Source organism: Chlorocebus sabaeus, chromosome 20, assembly GCF_047675955.1.
Source record: "Chlorocebus sabaeus isolate Y175 chromosome 20, mChlSab1.0.hap1, whole genome shotgun sequence".
In the NCBI taxonomy this organism is placed as follows: domain Eukaryota; kingdom Metazoa; phylum Chordata; class Mammalia; order Primates; family Cercopithecidae; genus Chlorocebus; species Chlorocebus sabaeus.
The window spans coordinates 19,499,055-19,515,868 of NC_132923.1; the positions used below are offsets into that span (position 1 = coordinate 19,499,055).

Consider the following 16,814-nt stretch of genomic DNA (forward strand, 5'->3'; position numbering starts at 1 on the left):
CAAGAGATGAAGTAAAGCACAGTCAAGCAGCAGGGAGGGTAAAGGTGAAGTTCAAAGCAAGAATATATAGCAAACCCAAGTCCACACAGTTTTTGTGACTTCCTCCAGCCTACTGGAGACGCGAATGCAGATTTTGAGAGCAGATGCAAGAAGCACAAGAGGCTGAAAAAAATCTAGGTAAGGACTATTTAAAAATCTTTGGGGATATGCTTAACATTTGGAACTTACTTGCACATTTTATATAAAGGTGGCATTTGACTCATTGGCGTGTTTTATTTTGGAAATGGCTAAACATTTCAGTTTTATATTTTACAGCTTTTTTTTCATATTTTTTCATATTTCATATTTTTCTTTTTCAGATTCCGTATTTTTAAAAGCTTAGGCTCCAGACACTACACCTGTAACATGAAACGGATAATGAAGGCATCAGTGAAACAGCCGCCCACTGGGTCCAAATTAAGTAGGGAAGGTCATGAACAAAGAAAGCAGTGAGGGCCCAGTAGACAGGCTGACGCGACTGGAGGCGACTGGAGATAAGAACAGGTGGAGGGGAAGGGAGCCCCTGTTTCCGTTTTTGGAATTTTGGAGAATCAGGAGACGCCCGGTAAGGCCAGAGAAGGAGGCCGTGTAATTATAAAGTTAAAGGGGTCGGACGTGTTCATCTTCCAAATTAGTTTTGAGCCCACAAAGGGCTTGTCCCTCACTGCCACCGTCCATTGTCCCATTGTGACCAGGCAGGAGCCTTCCGTGATTGACTGATAAAAACAGCGGGTACAACTCGCTCAGCTCGTTTCTGTTACACAGAAAGTGGAATCCTGGGTGACATTTAACTCCTTAGGTCATCTGCATTCTCCCCGGACGGGGAAACAAAGCCTTCCCGAGCCCAACAAGGAGGATGGCGCTGCCCAGGCCGGTCGAAGTAAGCTCTCCATTCCAGACCTCGGCTCCACGGTCTCCCAAACGGGTTCCCGGAACGCGAGCCTGAGATGCCCTCACCCCCGGAAAATACCCAAAGCCAGGGAGCCGCGGAAGTGCTTGTACCCAGCACGCTAGGCGTGAGGGACCTGTGAGTTACAATAAGCGCCGGAGGACAGAAGGAAGCCTCGCAGCCTGACACCGGCGTGGAGCAGGAACGTCTGGCGCCCCCGAGCGGCCGAGGCCTCAGGAGCCAGAAAAACGTCTCCCACTCCCAGCACGGGGCCAACTGACAGTGCCATCCACCAATGGGAGAGCCCAGTCTGCGTTCGTGGGACCAGTCCGAAGGCACAAAGAGGGCCGTCCCGGCAGCAAATCAGCGTGGCTTTTAAAGAGGCCCTGAGGCCTCTCTGGTCACCACAGAGATAGAGGGACAGTCCCTGTGAAACGGTGACGCTGACTACACTATGCCGCTCGCTCCCAGCCTTCGCCTTTTCCTCCCGCCGCACTTCAAGCCCTTTGGCCTCCCCGCCCACGACCTTGTCAGGTCCCGCCCCCCGCGTGAGTGGACTGGCGAAGATGTGGAATTACCAAAACTTATTGGATGCTTAGTGGCGTCACTCTGGAGGGCGGCGGGGCCCGGAGCGGCCAGGGCCGCCCCTCTCGGACGGTGATTGGACTCGCCGGAGTAGACCGGGTTGGGATTGGTGTGAGGAGGGGCGAGAACCCGCGGGCGTCCTGGGTCGAGGCGAGTGGGAGGCGGTGGCCACCGAGAAGCCGGCGGGGGCTTGCAAGTCCCTCGTCCGGCGCGCGCCCTTCGCAGAGGGAAGGAGCAGGAGGGCCCCTACCTCATCGTGTGCGGGCGGGGTCGGCGCTTGTCGCGTGTGGGGCGCAGTGGGGCGGGCGGCGGGAGGGGGGGTGGCCGTGGAGGGAGCGAGAGATGCAGGGGTGACTTTGTTGGCCGTAGGACTAGCTGTAGAGCTAGACCTGGAAGCGCATCCGGGGAGGACTTACGGGGCAGAGGAGGGCGTGGGCGTGTCTGGTATGGGATGCAGTGGAAAGGAGGGGGCCCTCCTGATTAGGTCTGTGGGTGGTTCTTTTGAGGAAGCCTGGTCTTCCCGTCTACCCTTTTATTTGTCAGCGAGGGAGTCCCCATGGTCTCTCTTCAAGTTCTGGAAACTTTCTCTTTGGGTGGGCTTAATCATCTCCTACTACATCGTAGAACTGCCCAGGGCCCTTTCTGATACTGGTCACAAACGTGGGGAGTATGTCAGAAAACAGAAAGCCGCTGCTGGGCATTGTAAGCAAACTCCCTAATGGGACTGCACTTGGAAACTCAGGCAAGACTCACTGCCCCTTGTGCTTGGGGCTTTTCAAAGCCCCCAGGCTCTTGCCTTGTTTGCATACAGTTTGCACCACGTGTCTGGAGCAGCTGGAGCCCTTCTCAGTAGTGGACATCCGAGGGGGAGACTCTGACACAAGCTCTGAGGGGTCAATATTCCAGGAACTCAAGCCACGAAGTCTGCAGTCGCAGATCGGCATCCTCTGTCCGGTATGTGATGCTCAGGTGGACCTGCCCATGGGTGGAGTGAAGGCTTTAACCATAGACCACCTGGCCGTGAATGATGTGATGCTGGAGAGCCTGCGTGGGGAAGGCCAGGGCCTGGTGTGTGACCTGTGCAACGACAGGGAAGTAGAGAAGAGGTGTCAGACCTGCAAAGCCAACCTCTGCCACTTCTGCTGCCAGGCTCATAGGTAAAGATGGGACATTGCACCCGGTGTAGCTTAAGAGCAGATTACAAAGGTGTCATGACAGAAATCCCTTGGTGAGCAGATAAAAAGGAAAGCCTTCTCAAATACTGTGGAAGGTCAAAGAGCAATATAACGATGCAGTAGCAAATACTCCAGTACAACAGTTAACCCGGTCAGCCTAGCAATGGAGATTTTAAAAATCCCTTTCAATTTACAAAGTGCAGCTACGGTTTCCTTCAATCATCAATCATTCATGTAGTGAATAATTGTACTGGGTGCTGGAGAAACAGGAGAATGAATATAATAGCATAGATCCTGCTCTTTATCTCCTTCGATCTTGCAACTCTTGCAGAAAAGCAGGCCCTGTTTTCACCCCTATTTATTAATTGGGGAAACAAGCTCAGCAATATGTGATTTGCCAAGGTCCTACAGTTGGTGAGTGTGTAACAGAACTGAGTATTAAATCCAGATCATTCTGACTACATTCCCCTAACCCATGCTACACTCTTAGAATAGGTGGTGATTGGCTGGACCTCAGCTTTTGCTTTGTACCTTAGAGTTACTCTGGGGCTTGGTGAGGTGGGCGGGTATTAATTGGGGTGTTAATTGGGGTGCAGACTATGTCTTTTATGGCATTTGGTGAATAGTTTGTCAGATGGATCATTTTGTCCCTTACTCTACCTTACCCCATCCTAGGACACCAGAATATAAAATGACCACAGTTTTAGGATTAGCCTAAAATAGATTTTGGGTTGTAACTTCCATTTGTTTTCTGGCTACACTAACAGAACAAGTTTGTAGACTTCATTCTATTTTTAACTTGTAATTATGTGATAGTCCCTGCAACTGTCTTGCAGCCAGCCAAACCAGCTGACCCTATTTTCTCTGCAGCCACTCTTCTGGTGCCAGAATAGGCATATAAGCTTCAGACTGATATAATGCTAATGGAGGAACTCTGAACAGTCACCATGTTTTCCTAGGGATTTCCCTACATCTCTAGAGGGCTACTACAGGAAAGAAATTAGAGAGCTTTGATTCTACTAACCATCGGTTTCACACTTTTTTTTTTTTTTTTTTTGAGATGAAGTCTCACTCTAGTCGCCTGGGCTGGAGTGCAATGATGCAATCTCCGCCCACTGCAACCTCCATCTCCTAGGTTCAAGCGATTCTCCTGCCTCAGCCTCCCCAGTAGCTGGGATTACAGGCACACGCCACCACACCTGGCTAATTTTTTGCATTTTTAGTAGAGACGGGGTTTCACCATGTTGACCAGGCTGGTCTCAAACTCCTGACCTCAGTTGATCTGCCCACCTCAGCCTTCCAAAGTGCTGGGATTACAGGCGTGAGCCACCGCGCCCGGCCGGTTTCACGCTTTCTAATAATGTTGATGATGTCTCTTGAAAAAAATTCTAGCCTGTTGATTTGGGTAATATAGGTACTGGTCAACAGAAATGCTTCACCAAAATCTTAGATGCAAGCTAGATGAGACTTGGTGTCAGGATCAGCTGTCTGCTTTTTAATTGCTTGGACTTTATTACGGTGTTATCTGGCATGGTTTCTGTTTCTTGGTGCTAGTTTTCTGCCATGCCCTCGCTGCTAGCTTACCTTAGGAAGCCGACTGTGGCTCTTGTCTAAACTCTTTGGGGAAAGTCCTAGCATGCAGTCATAGTCTTGCAACCTTCTACATAGACATGTAGCAAGCCAGAGCTCTAGTCTGTTCACATGTTATTCTATACAGCAGCTCTTGCAGGTAGGGATTGTCTCCACTGTACAGACAAGAAACTGGACTCAGAAAGGATCATGCAATTAGAGATTAGAGCAAGGAACTGAAATCAAGTTTGTTTAACTTCAGAGCCTGTGCTCCTGAAATACCTCTGCCCAACTATTCCCAACTAGAATTATTCCCTTATTTCCTGTTATTGACTCTCTTTGCCCCTAGGCGGCAGAAGAAAACGACTTACCACACCATGGTGGACCTAAAAGACTTGAAAGGCTACAGCCGGATTGGGAAGCCCATCCTGTGTCCTATTCATCCTGCAGAGGAACTGAGGCTGTTCTGTGAGTTCTGTGACCGGCCCGTGTGCCGGGATTGCGTGGTGGGGGAGCATCGGGAACACCCCTGTGACTTCACCAGCAACGTCATCCACAAGCATGGGGACTCTGTGCGGGAGCTCCTCAAAGGTACTCAGCCCCACGTGGAGGCCCTGGAGGAAGCCCTGGCTCAGATCAACATAATGAACAGTGCCCTGCAGAAGCGAGTGGAGGCAGTGGCAGCTGATGTCCAGACATTCTCGGAGGGCTACATTAAGGCCATTGAGGAGCATCGGGACAAGCTGCTGAAGCAGCTGGAAGACATACGAATCCAGAAAGAAAATTCCCTGCAGCTGCAGAAGGCCCAGCTGGAACAGTTACTGGCAGACATGCGGACTGGAGTGGAGTTCACCGAGCACTTGCTGACCAGTGGCTCAGACTTGGAGATCCTCATCACCAAGGGGGTGGTAGTAGAACGGCTCAGGAAGCTGAACAAAGTTCAATATAGTGCCCGTCCTGGAGTAAATGATAAGATACGCTTCTGTCCTCAGGAGAAAGCAGGCCAGTGCCATGGCTATGAAATTTATGGTACCATTAATACCAAAGAGGTTGATCCAGCCAAATGTGTCCTGCAAGGAGAAGGTAGGAAGGCATTTCCCATTGACATTGAGAAGGCAGTCTACTGGGAGATGGTGTGGAAAGATTGGTGGCTTGTTTTGCTAGGAAGCACGCCCCACTGACCAGGTTACCAAAGGTGGGGACATAAACTGATCTGAAAGACAGTGACCCTCACCTTTGCCCTTTCTGGTTTGTTCTGGTTAGGGTACAGTTAATACAGGAGTGAGGCTTGACCCTTTTCCTGTTCAGAGAAGTAGTAACAGCTGAGAAGCACATAGATTATGTTTTGTTTCTATCAGATGGCAGAACAGAGACAGTGCCCACTGGAGGTAACAGCAGTGACTAGGGACAGGTGAAATTCTGCCTGCTCAGAGAGGAGCATGGCAGACCCTGGATTCCTAGATCAAGTTCTGAAGGGGGTTTCAGAGGAGTAAGGAAGACGAGATTACGGTTTCCTTTCCTTTAGGCCCTTTTTGGTTCACATCCACCTTACTGGCATTTAAAAGGATATGGTAGGTGTTTCATTTAATTGGGGGAAAAATGGTTTCTTTTAACGAAATTAAAACATATTTCACAGGTCAGTCCTGATAGGAAGATTGCATCTTAAGGGTCATCAGACTCTGACACAGGCATTCTTAACTGTTTGGAAGCCATAGATCTCTTTGAGAATGTTCTCTTCTACAGAAACACCCAGTAACTTGTGCATACAATTCCATAAGCCTTTCCATAGACCTCATAGTAGTTCATGAACCCCAGGTTAAGAAACTCTGTTTCATCTGAATGCTGGAGTAGGGGCTGTAGCTACTGGATAGCCCCCCAATACCTTGGCATGAGCTACCAAGTTGCAGAGGATCTCACAACATGGAGGGCCATGAGGCTGGTCACCTGTACTCCCTGCCTAGCCCAGCAGGATCCGGAGCTTAGGGAGGGTGGTTTTGGGGTTACCTAGCCTCTCTCACAAGGTCTAGAGGTTTTCTTCTCCAAATACCTAGGTCAGTCCTGAGTATTTTTAAAGCCTCCTAGGACTGAAGGTAAAGTCCAGGATCCTGTGTGATCCAAAGCAGCTGATAGCTGAGAGAACCAGGCTAACCAGGAAGGACTCCCAAGAGGTGTACTCTAGGAGGCAGAAGGGGAAGAGAAAAGAAAGGGAGCCAGGGGGGTTACAGTAAGCAGGAAAGTACAACCCTTTGTTCTGAAGAGAAAAAGCAAGACGGAGATGTAGTCACTGCAGTTGACGTTTGAGGTGAGGACCGAGTGTTTATCTTTTTCAGACCTCCACAGAGCCCGGGAGAAACAGACAGCCTCTTTCACCCTGCTTTGTAAGGATGCCGCAGGAGAAATCATGGGCAGAGGAGGAGACAACATTCAAGTTGCCGTTCTCCCTAAGGATAAGAAAGACAGGTTTGTATGACACAAGTAGGTGTCATGGATAACAGGCAATGAGAAACTGGAAACATGAGGTCCTTGAGGATATTGGAGCGGGGCACGGTGGCTCACGCCTGTAATCCCAGCTTTTGGGAAGTGGAGGCAGGAGGATTGCTTAAGCCCAAGAGTTTAAAACCAGCCTGGGCAACATAGGGAGACCCTGTCTCCACAAAAAAAAAAAAAAAAAAAAAAAAAAAAAAAAAAATTATAGGCATATCCCTATAATCCTCTCTATTCAGGAGGCTGAGATGGGAGGATCCCTTGAGCCCAGGAGGTTGAAGTTGCAGTGAGCTGTGATTGCGCCACTGCACTCCAACCTGGTAACAGAGCAAGACCCCAGGTCAAAAAAAAAATATTGGAGTGCAACTAAGTAATTACATCTTACCTCCCCATAATACTATGAAACGTTATATGACCAAATGTGTTTTCTTGTGTGGATTTTGTATTCAATTATCTCTCAAAGCTATGGTCTGCCCCTCAGATTCTTTTCATCTCCAGCTTTAGAATAAGTTGAAAAATCTTCTGTGTTAGACTGAATGGTACCCTTTTCAAAAATCAGTCTCCCTTTGGTACTAAATTATGCCTGGAACATGTTTATATTTCTCTGGAATTGGAGAATGGAGGAGGCACAACAGAGCAAGAGGGTTCAACAGAAGCCTGTTGAAAAGGACGCAATAATGTATTCAAGGAATTTGTCTGAATATCAGACTAAATTGGAATTTATGCAGTTTACCTTCTGTTGTAAATTAACTTCTGAGGCAAATGGAAGAAGCATCCTGTTTGGGGATATTTAACATTAATACTGAATGGAATGGTGTAGAGTTTACATTCTGAAATAGTAGCAACTAAAGCCGGCTTGTGGGAGTGAGTGGTGTTTTGACTCTTTTCTCCATTCAGCCCAGTCAGACCGATGGTGCAGGATAACAAGGATGGGACATACTACATTTCCTACACCCCCAAGGAGCCTGGTATCTATACTGTGTGGGTCTGCGTCAAAGAACAGCATGTGCAGGTAAGACTGGTGCACGTGCTTCCCTGAGCTCCCTGGCTTCTACTGTCTTAGGATCTGGAGATGTTTTGCATAGGATCAGCTATACAGAGAGATTGAATAGAACCCCCATGTCGTCGTCTTCACTTTAGAAACAGCCCAGATTTTGCTACTGTTACTCTTCCTAGAGGATGCTGTTGACCATAAGAACTCTCTATCCCTGTGTCACTTCCTGGCAGTTATGCGTATAGTTTATCATTCTCCCAGTCAGTTTCTTAGGATTCTTAATATGGAGAAGATGTCTTGATCACAGGGGGTGATCTGCCACAGACAACCATGCATATTCAAAAAAATATCATCTAGCTCAGAATTTTCCAGTTTTGTCCAGACTGTATCTGGCCATGAACACAGTTGAGAGAGTTACGCCCCCTCCTCACAACTGACTAGTCATCTATGTGCCTAACCATCTGCTTACGTAATTTTCTACTCTGTTTTACATATAGGTTTTTGGTTACTGTGGTTACTATAAACAAACAAATGTACCAAACAAGTTATGTTACCATGGTTTCTACAAACAAGTATAACACAAACAAGTAGAGCACTTTCCGCTTTAGAGATTATGAGTTTTTAAAAATTGGGTGATACTAACAGGTCCAGCAGAATCTTTCTGCTGACCTTGGAGTACTCAGAGGTTTCCCTCCACAGAAATCAGCACTGACAGGGACAGTAAAATACCATACAGCATCATGATATGTTAGGCTTATGATTTGTGTACTTAGGAACACTCATATTTAAAAGCCATTTATTTACTTAATTATGGTATGTCAGGAACAGATTAGGTGTTTTTACATACGTTATTTCAATTTTCCTCAAAACCACTCAGGCACAGGGATCAGTGTCAATTAGACCAAGAGACCAAACTTGCATTAAAATACACAGCAAATATAGCAAAATGGGAATTTGAACTCATTTCTTTGAATGCCAAGTTGGTTTTTAACTGGATTGTAAACTCTTTAAGATGGGAAATTTAACATCTGAAAGACTTCTAAGGTGCTAGGCTCTCTGCTTTGCGTTTTCTCTAACAGTGTGGCTCTCACATAAGGATAGGCACATTGCAACTTATTAAATATTTAAATTGGACATGATGGTGTGCACCTGTAGTCCCAGCTACTTGGGAGGATTGCCTGAGCCCAGGAGCTCAAAGCTGCAGTGAGCTATGGTTGTGCCAGTGCACTCCAGCCTGGTGACAGAGTGAGATCCCATCTTTAAAAAAATAAAGAAATATTTTTTGTTTAACATGGGATATAAATTAGAGAATGAAAGTATCCTTAAAGGAAAGGGAGCAGATGGGAGAGTTACTAATTTGAGGATTATTAGCTGTACACATTTTAACCTTTCTTCCTTCCATATGTCTTCACTGTCACCGAGTAAGTGGGTGAGTAAACATAAGTCATGTCCAGGATGGAAGGAAAGAGGCTAGCTTGGTATGTGAGAAGAGGTACAAGGCTGAGAAATTGGAGAAGGGACCACAGGATGTCCTATCTTTGTGGTTGCGACATTCTACTTATTACACCTGAGGTTCCTTAAGAATTGAGATTGAGAATCCCAGAGAAAAGTCAGTCTGAGATTACTAATGTATTGAATGACCTGGATCCTTATACTTCATACAAAGATAGAGTGAGGCAGAATCCATTAAGAAAAGCTTAAGCTTCTTGTGGCATCGGAGTCTGCTTTTGCTGCCATCTTGCCAGAACAATCCCCAGCTAATACAGATGTCACTGAAAATGCAGCTGACTCTGTGTGACTCCTGTCAGTGCCCAGCAGGTTCGGCTACACGGAATAAATCAGTACTTGAGTCTAGTACTCAGCATCTGCGGTGAAAAGCATGGTAGGAGGGCTGCACAGACCACGTAATGCTTCCACTGCATCTGTATCTGCCCCCTCTCAGCTGAGCAGGGTTCTTGCCCTCTGATCTGTTTCTTTCCTGGTGTCCTTGTCCCTCCAAGGGCAGGCCCTGTGCCTCAGACTCTGTTTAGCACATAGTGATGCTCAGCACATCCTGTTAACCCATAAGATGCTGTTCTTTGCTTTTGGTCTGAACACTGAAGGGCTCGCCATTCACTGTGACGGTGAGGAGAAAGCACCGCCCACACCCAGGTGTGTTTCACTGCTGCACCTTCTGCTCCAGTGGAGGCCAGAAAACCGCTCGCTGCGCCTGTGGAGGCACCATGCCAGGTAAGGAGAAAGCACTACCTGGGCCTTTCTGCCAGCAGTGGGAATCAAGCGACGGGCCCTTCCCCACCACACAGCCACTAGACATTTGGACTTAGGCTCTGTTTCTAGGAAGCACAGTCTGTGATGGTAGAGACACCACTATTCTAAAAGTTTCACTTAAAGCTTCCTTGTTCTGAATTGAAATAGCAGGCTTAAAAGCTCTGAGTTGTTAGTTTTGGTACAGCTCCTATGAGCCCTGTGCTTCTATGTCGGATTCTCAGTTTGTCTCTCCCTTTCTAGCAGCCTGAGCAGTGTGAAAACTGTGGACCCATCTTATTCCTTTTTGTACCTTAAATAAATTCCAAATGAGGCATGGCTGGGGGAGTGGATGATTAAACCAGTTGAACAAGGTCTGGGTCTTTCAGGGGGACGGAAAGGATAAGGAGTTTAGGTAAAGGATCTAATTACTTTTTTAAAAAAATTATTGTGTCCTTACTCTAATAATGGGCCGTAAAATGGGCTTTTGCATCCTTCTGTATAAACACTTGAGGATCTACCTCTGTTTTTTTTCTATGTCCACCAACCTATCCTTTTTTATTTCAGTGATTTTACAGTTAAAATCCAAACCAATTTATTTTATAGTTAATGTGCAAACTAGTTCGCCTCCTTCAGGTGGTAAGTTTTATCACTACAGCATTCTTAGAACTCTGGCTAACATGAGTTGATTTGCTGTGATCAATTTTCAGGGTCCTCCTGACTACACAGCAGTCAGACAGCTTGTTCCTTTTGCCAAGACTTTCTTAGATATTTTCACTCCCATGAATCTGCATGTTGCCACGAGGTCGGTCTAATTTCCGCGATAATGGTAACCGCCAGACTCCACTCTAATGGTTGATTTTTGTCCTTTCCTCTTTGTCCCATGTAGGTGGGTACCTAGGCTGTGGCCATGGACACAAAGGCCACCCAGGTCGTCCCCACTGGTCATGCTGTGGGAAGTTTAATGAGAAGTCTGAATGCACGTGGACAGGTGGGCAGAGCGCACCAAGGAGTCTACTTAGGACTGTGGCTCTCTGATGGGTTTGTGCTCAGCCTTTTAAAGCTGCAGTCAGCACCACTCGATATTTCCAGAGGACCCAGACCTTCTTTCATTCTAAAGAGACTGATAGAATTAAAAACAAAGTGCCTTATCTTGCACTGGAGTTCAGGTGCTCTTTTGTTACTCATTGATTGTACTTGTGGATGGTTGAGCACAAAAGACCACCTCTACATTTCTCTTAAAGGTAGGTTGGCAAACGTTCTTTTTCTACCACACAAGACTCCTTTTCATTTTGTACAGTATGGAGGTATCTATTCCATTGGAACTGAAGGGTCTAGGTAGTTTAGTTAGTTCTTTTCTGATATGACCCATTTTTTTTTAGACAGAGTCTCACTCTGTCACCCAGGCTGGAGTGCAGTGGCATGATCTTGGCTCACTGCAACTTCCGCCTCCCGGTTCAAATGGTTCTCCTGCCTCGGCCTCCTGAGTAGCTGGGATTACAGGTCCCCGCCACCATGCCCAGCTAATTTTTGTGTTTTTAGTAGAGATGGGGTTTCACCATGTTGGCCAGGCTAGTCTCAAACTTCTGATGACCTCATGATCCACCCGCCTCAGCCTCCCAAAGTGCTGGGATTACAGGCGTGAGCCACCACACCTGGCCTATCATGACCTTTTTTATTTTTCTCTGAGCTACACATTATTTAGATATTTTCCCTAGAGATTAGAAATCTCCTTTCATCCTGTCTGCTTTTTGTTAGCATACTTTCAGTGGATTTACCGGTACATGTTTCATGATCATGATAATGTGATCTTGTTTTGGTGGTGTCCCCCCCACCGCTCCCATGCCATGTCAGCCTTCTGCCCCAAAGCCTGAAGATTACTCTTTGGTCAAGGGCATACAAATAGAAAGTTAATAAAGGGGAGTGGTGTTGAAATAGAACCTCATACATTTATTACAGTTCTACTCATGCCAGAAAATCTAGACACCTTCATACTTCTCACAGGTCTGTTTTTGGTAGAGTAGTCTTTAGAGTAGTCTTCACTGTTGTTTATATACCTAGAAAGTTAACTGGGAGCTTTGACTCTTACTGTGCCTTCACTCATAGTGTGCCTTCTTAGCTGCTTGAGAATTCTGGGGAGAGGATGTACACAGCACTAGTGCCTCAGCCCTGCCAAGGTCTTCACTGTATATATTTCGTGTGTTCTTATGAGAGTCTTGATTTCCTATACAGCAATAAACTCAGCATATATTAAATATAATTATCGAAATCTGCATTATAAGATCCCTTAAGAGGTGGATGATGCCTTTGGTGAATTGGGTCAGGCAAAGGAAGTGAAATAATTAGATGATGACTGTCAGATCATCGTGGAATACATTTCCTCCTTGAGGCTGACAGACATGGGCTACATTGTAGCCATAAATACTAAGATGTTCTCTGTGTTCTCACCCTTTTCTGGAAACATTCCCTTCAGCCTCTTTCTGTAACCCAAATCTGATCTTTCCAAAACACATTCCTGCCCGTTACCCTCTCAAATTATTAGCTATTTGCTCTTCCTCACTCCTTCTGTCACTCAGCCCAGAAGTATATGTCCTTTTAGCTTATTACTGCTGCTTTGAGATGAGTGGTTCTTTTTTTTTTTTTCTTTGAGATAGAGCCTTGCTCTGTTGCGTAGGCTGGAGTGCAGTGGCGCGATCTCGGCTCACTGCAACCTCCACCTCCCAGGTTCAAGCGATTCTCCTGCCTCAGCCTCCCGAGAGTAAGCTGCGATTACAGGCACATGCCACTACGCCTGGCTAATTTTTGTATTTTTAGTAGAGACAGGGTTTCACCAGGTTGGCCAGGATGGTCTCGAACTTCTGACCTCAAGCTGCGATTACAGGCACATGCCACTACGCCTGGCTAATTTTTGTATTTTTAGTAGAGACAGGGTTTCACCAGGTTGGCCAGGATGGTCTCGAACTTCTGACCTCATGATCCGCCCACCTTGGCCTGCCAAAGTTCTCTGATTACAGGCGTGAGCCACCGTGCCTGGCTGAGATGAGTGGTTCTTAACCAGGAGGGACTTTGCCCCTAAGAGGACATCTGGCAAAGTCTCAGAGACATTTTTAGTTGCCACTACTGGGGCAAGGTGCTACTAGCATCTTGTGGGTAAAGGTCAAAGATGCTGCTAGTCATTTTACAATGCTCAGGACAGCTTCCTGAAACAAAGTAGTATCCAATCCAAAATGTCAGTGGTTCCACTGCTGAGAAACCCCATTCTAGGGCATTAGCCATATTTTTTTTCCTAAAAATGGCCAGCCTTGGAGCTCATGCCTTTCAGCTATACAGCTTGCTGTTCCTCCATGGTTCAGCCATCTACTGAGCCCCAAATTGTTCCCCTTCATTCCTTGAAGATTATAGCATTGAGCTTGCTATGACTCCGGTACAACTCCTTATCAATCTTGGGATAACTCATTGTCTACACAGACTTCTTAGTTCTGTGACCATTTCCCCAATGTTATTTTTTCCCTACTTAGCCTTACATATCCTAGATCTTGATTCCAACTGCACACTCTGCATAGTCTTAGTTTCAGGCATCCTGCGACCACAACCTCCCACCTTTCCAGCTCACCCACTGTAATAACCTGACTACTAATTCGTCTACCTCTTTGGAATCCACAATGCAGTGATTCTGCCACCTTCCTGTTGTTCCTCTCACCCACCTCAGGTCCTTCCCTTCATCCTTCCCAGCTTAGATTCTACAGACCATCACTATAATCACTCTATTGCATAGTCTCCCTCTATCATTCTTGCCTGGCAAAACTCCAACCCGAGTTAGATCCAGCTTTCCATCTAACCCAACTGAATGATCCTAAGAAAAAAAAAAAAAAAAACCGTGATGAGTAGCCTCACTTTAAATTTATGACCACTAATTTCAGTGGGCCTTAGCATTTCCCGATAACCTGAAACATCTCCCCAGTCCATTTATTCTCCCATGCTTCTAGACAATTCATACTTTCTTCCCCTCAAACTCCAATTTCTACCCCACCTCTACTCTGTACTTATGACCTTGCTTCCTATTTCACCAAGAATATAAAAGGATTCAGAGGAGAATTTCCCTAACCTCCCTACCACATGTACACATCTATCCAAATTCCTATCAAGAGCCAACTTCTATCCCGTGTACTAAATCCCATTCTGTAGCTATTGCCCGAGAACATTGCTTCAGTAATTTCCCCCTCTACCAGATTGCTTACTTCAGAAAATAAATATGGTACAATATCCCCTCTTCAAATACAAGTTTCCCTTTTGTATTAGTTGGCTAGGGCTGCCATAACAATACCATGGACTGGGTGGATTAAACAACAGAAACTAGTTTTCTCACGGTTCTGGAGTCTGGAAGTCCAAAATCTAGGTGCTGGCAGGGTTGTTTTTTGGTGAGGACTCTGTCTTTGGCTTGCAGATGGCAGCCTTCTGTTTTCACATGGCCTTTCTCCTGTGTGCATGTGCTCCTGGTGTCTCTTCATATAAGGACACCAGACCTATTGGATTAGGACCCCACCCACATGAGGTCATTTAACCTTAATCACCTCCTTAAAGGTTCTTTCTCCAAATAGAGTCGCATTGGGTGTTAGGGCTGAGTTTTCAAGAAGAAATTCACAACCTGCTTTAGCAACTTCCCCCCTTTTCTGCTCCTCTTTAAAAGGACCTCAAAAGAATTGTTGTTTGGTATCTCTAGTTTCCCTCCCATTCTCTGTACGATCTAATCCAGTCAGTCAGTCATCCTCAAGACTCCACTGAAATAGCTGTTGTCCAGGTTACCAGTAAACTCCAGGTTACAGAATCCAGTGTTCAATTCCCAACCTTTATCTTTTTTGACCACCCAATATCAGAGAAATCTTTTAAAACATGTCAGCTTATGTCACTCTTTTGCTCACCACTGTCCATTGGCCTCGCATCTCAGAAAAGCGAGCCTTTACATCAGCATGTAAGACCCCACATGATCTGGATCCCTGCTCTTACTGCCCACCCATCCGCCTCCATCACCCTGTTCCAGCCAAACTGGCCTGCCTGGTGCTCCTCAAACTCTCCACGCACTGTCTTGGGGCCTGAATCACTGCCCCTCCATCTGAAATGCTTTTTTCACAGATACCTTCATGGTTCATGTTCCTCTCAAGTTCCCACTCCAGTGTCAAATATCACCCTATTAACTACTCTGTACAAAATAGCAACTTCCCACCCCAGAGTTGCCCAGTTTCATCGCCATCTCCCATATATGTATATGTTTTGTGGTTTGTTTTTTTTTTGTTTTTTTGTTTTTGGAGACAGGATCTCTTTCTCTCTCCATTGCCGAGGCTGGAGTGCAGTGGCACGATCTTGGCTCACTGCAGCCTCTGCCTCCCGAGGTTCAAGTGATTCTCCCACCTCAGCCACCGAAGTAGGTGGAACTATAGGCACACCCCACCATGCCTGGTGAATTTTTTGCATTTTTTGTAGAGACGAGGTTTTGCCATGTTGCCCAGGCTGGTCTCAGAAACTCCTGGCCATCTCAAGCCTCTCGAAGTGCTGGGATTACAGGCCAACATACGTATGTTCTGTTTGTTGTCTGTCCTCTCATGCAAGATTGTAAGCTCTATGAGGGCAGGGATTTGATAGTTTTAAACTACCATTCTGTCCCCATGTAGGACAGTTCCTGGCAGATAGTAGAGACTTCATATTATGATCAGTGAATAAAGATCTAATTGGTAGAATTTTTAGTTTGGATCTCCTTGGTATCTGTTTTATAAGCCAGACTTCCCTTCTCCCAAACCTCAGTATTTGTAATTTAAACAAATACCACTTGGAAAAGAAGCAGCCTTATCCCAAGCCTGTTGGATAAATTATATGCACCTGAGAGACCAGCCTTGCATTTTCCAATTACCTCATCTAGGGAATTGCTTGCCATGAAGAAGCCTGTTGTATTATATCATCTTTCCCCATGTGCCTTTTAACGAATCCGATTTCAGAATTGAGAACAAAAAGCTTACCATTTATTTCAGTTGGAGAAGGTTTCAGTGATTGGACAACTTTATGTAGATGAAGTAACACTGCAATAGAAAATTTCCATAAGACGTCTAGGTACTGGCTAATGTGTTAGCCTTTAAGCAATATTAATGGTAACAATTCTGTTACAAATACTTAAAGTTTGTGTGTGGCTGTTGGGGATCGGAGCACTGTCTCATGCATGTACTACAGTGAAGTCCAAACCCAATTTAACTGAGCTGTCTTGCCTGCTGAAGGAAATGGCAGAGTCAGTGATCAAGAGAGCCCAAGACTCCAAGGTGAGGCAAAAAAAGAGTGGGAGGATTTGAGTAGCTGTCCCCTGTGTAAAAAAGTGCTTCAGAAATCACCTTTGAATTGTGAGCATTGAAGCATCAACAAGATGCAGCATTATGATGTAACTTATGCCTCTGGTGTTACAGGTAAGAAAAAAGAGTCACAAATAAGAGCCTCTGTCCCCTGGGATGTTGCAACAGGATAAACAATTTGGCTGTCTTGGATAATAAACATACACATACCTGTCAGCCCACCCATATTCTAATGTCCAAAATGCAACAGTTGCTCAACTTTCCTCTAGAGAATGTATCCCTGTGTGGTAGGTTTGGCTCAATGAAGACGTGGTTCAGTGAAGTGGATGCTCATTAGAAGCAGGATACAGTATAGGAAGAGGCATCTCACTCTGCCTTGTTAGCTCCTACATATTGATTTCCATTCTTTCATCACTTCCTCAGCTCTTCCCTGACTAGCTCCAATCCTGTTATAAGCCCTCCCAGCTGCACAGTCGTCTCTTGTAGCACTCACTCAGCATCATGGC

The 16,814-nt window shown here is 46.0% G+C and overlaps 1 protein-coding gene across 1 annotated transcript; it reads left to right on the plus strand.

The window, feature by feature from the left end:
- The first annotated feature begins 1,634 nt into the window (after positions 1–1,634).
- Positions 1,635–13,879, plus strand: TRIM45 (tripartite motif containing 45). Its single transcript, XM_007977416.3, has 6 exons — positions 1,635–2,670; positions 4,607–5,340; positions 6,588–6,717; positions 7,639–7,753; positions 9,838–9,964; positions 10,869–13,879. Exons 1-6 carry the CDS (start codon positions 2,183–2,185, stop codon positions 11,015–11,017), a joined length of 1,743 nt encoding a protein of 580 aa, XP_007975607.3. The 5' UTR covers positions 1,635–2,182; the 3' UTR covers positions 11,018–13,879.
- Positions 13,880–16,814: the final 2,935 nt, after the last annotated feature.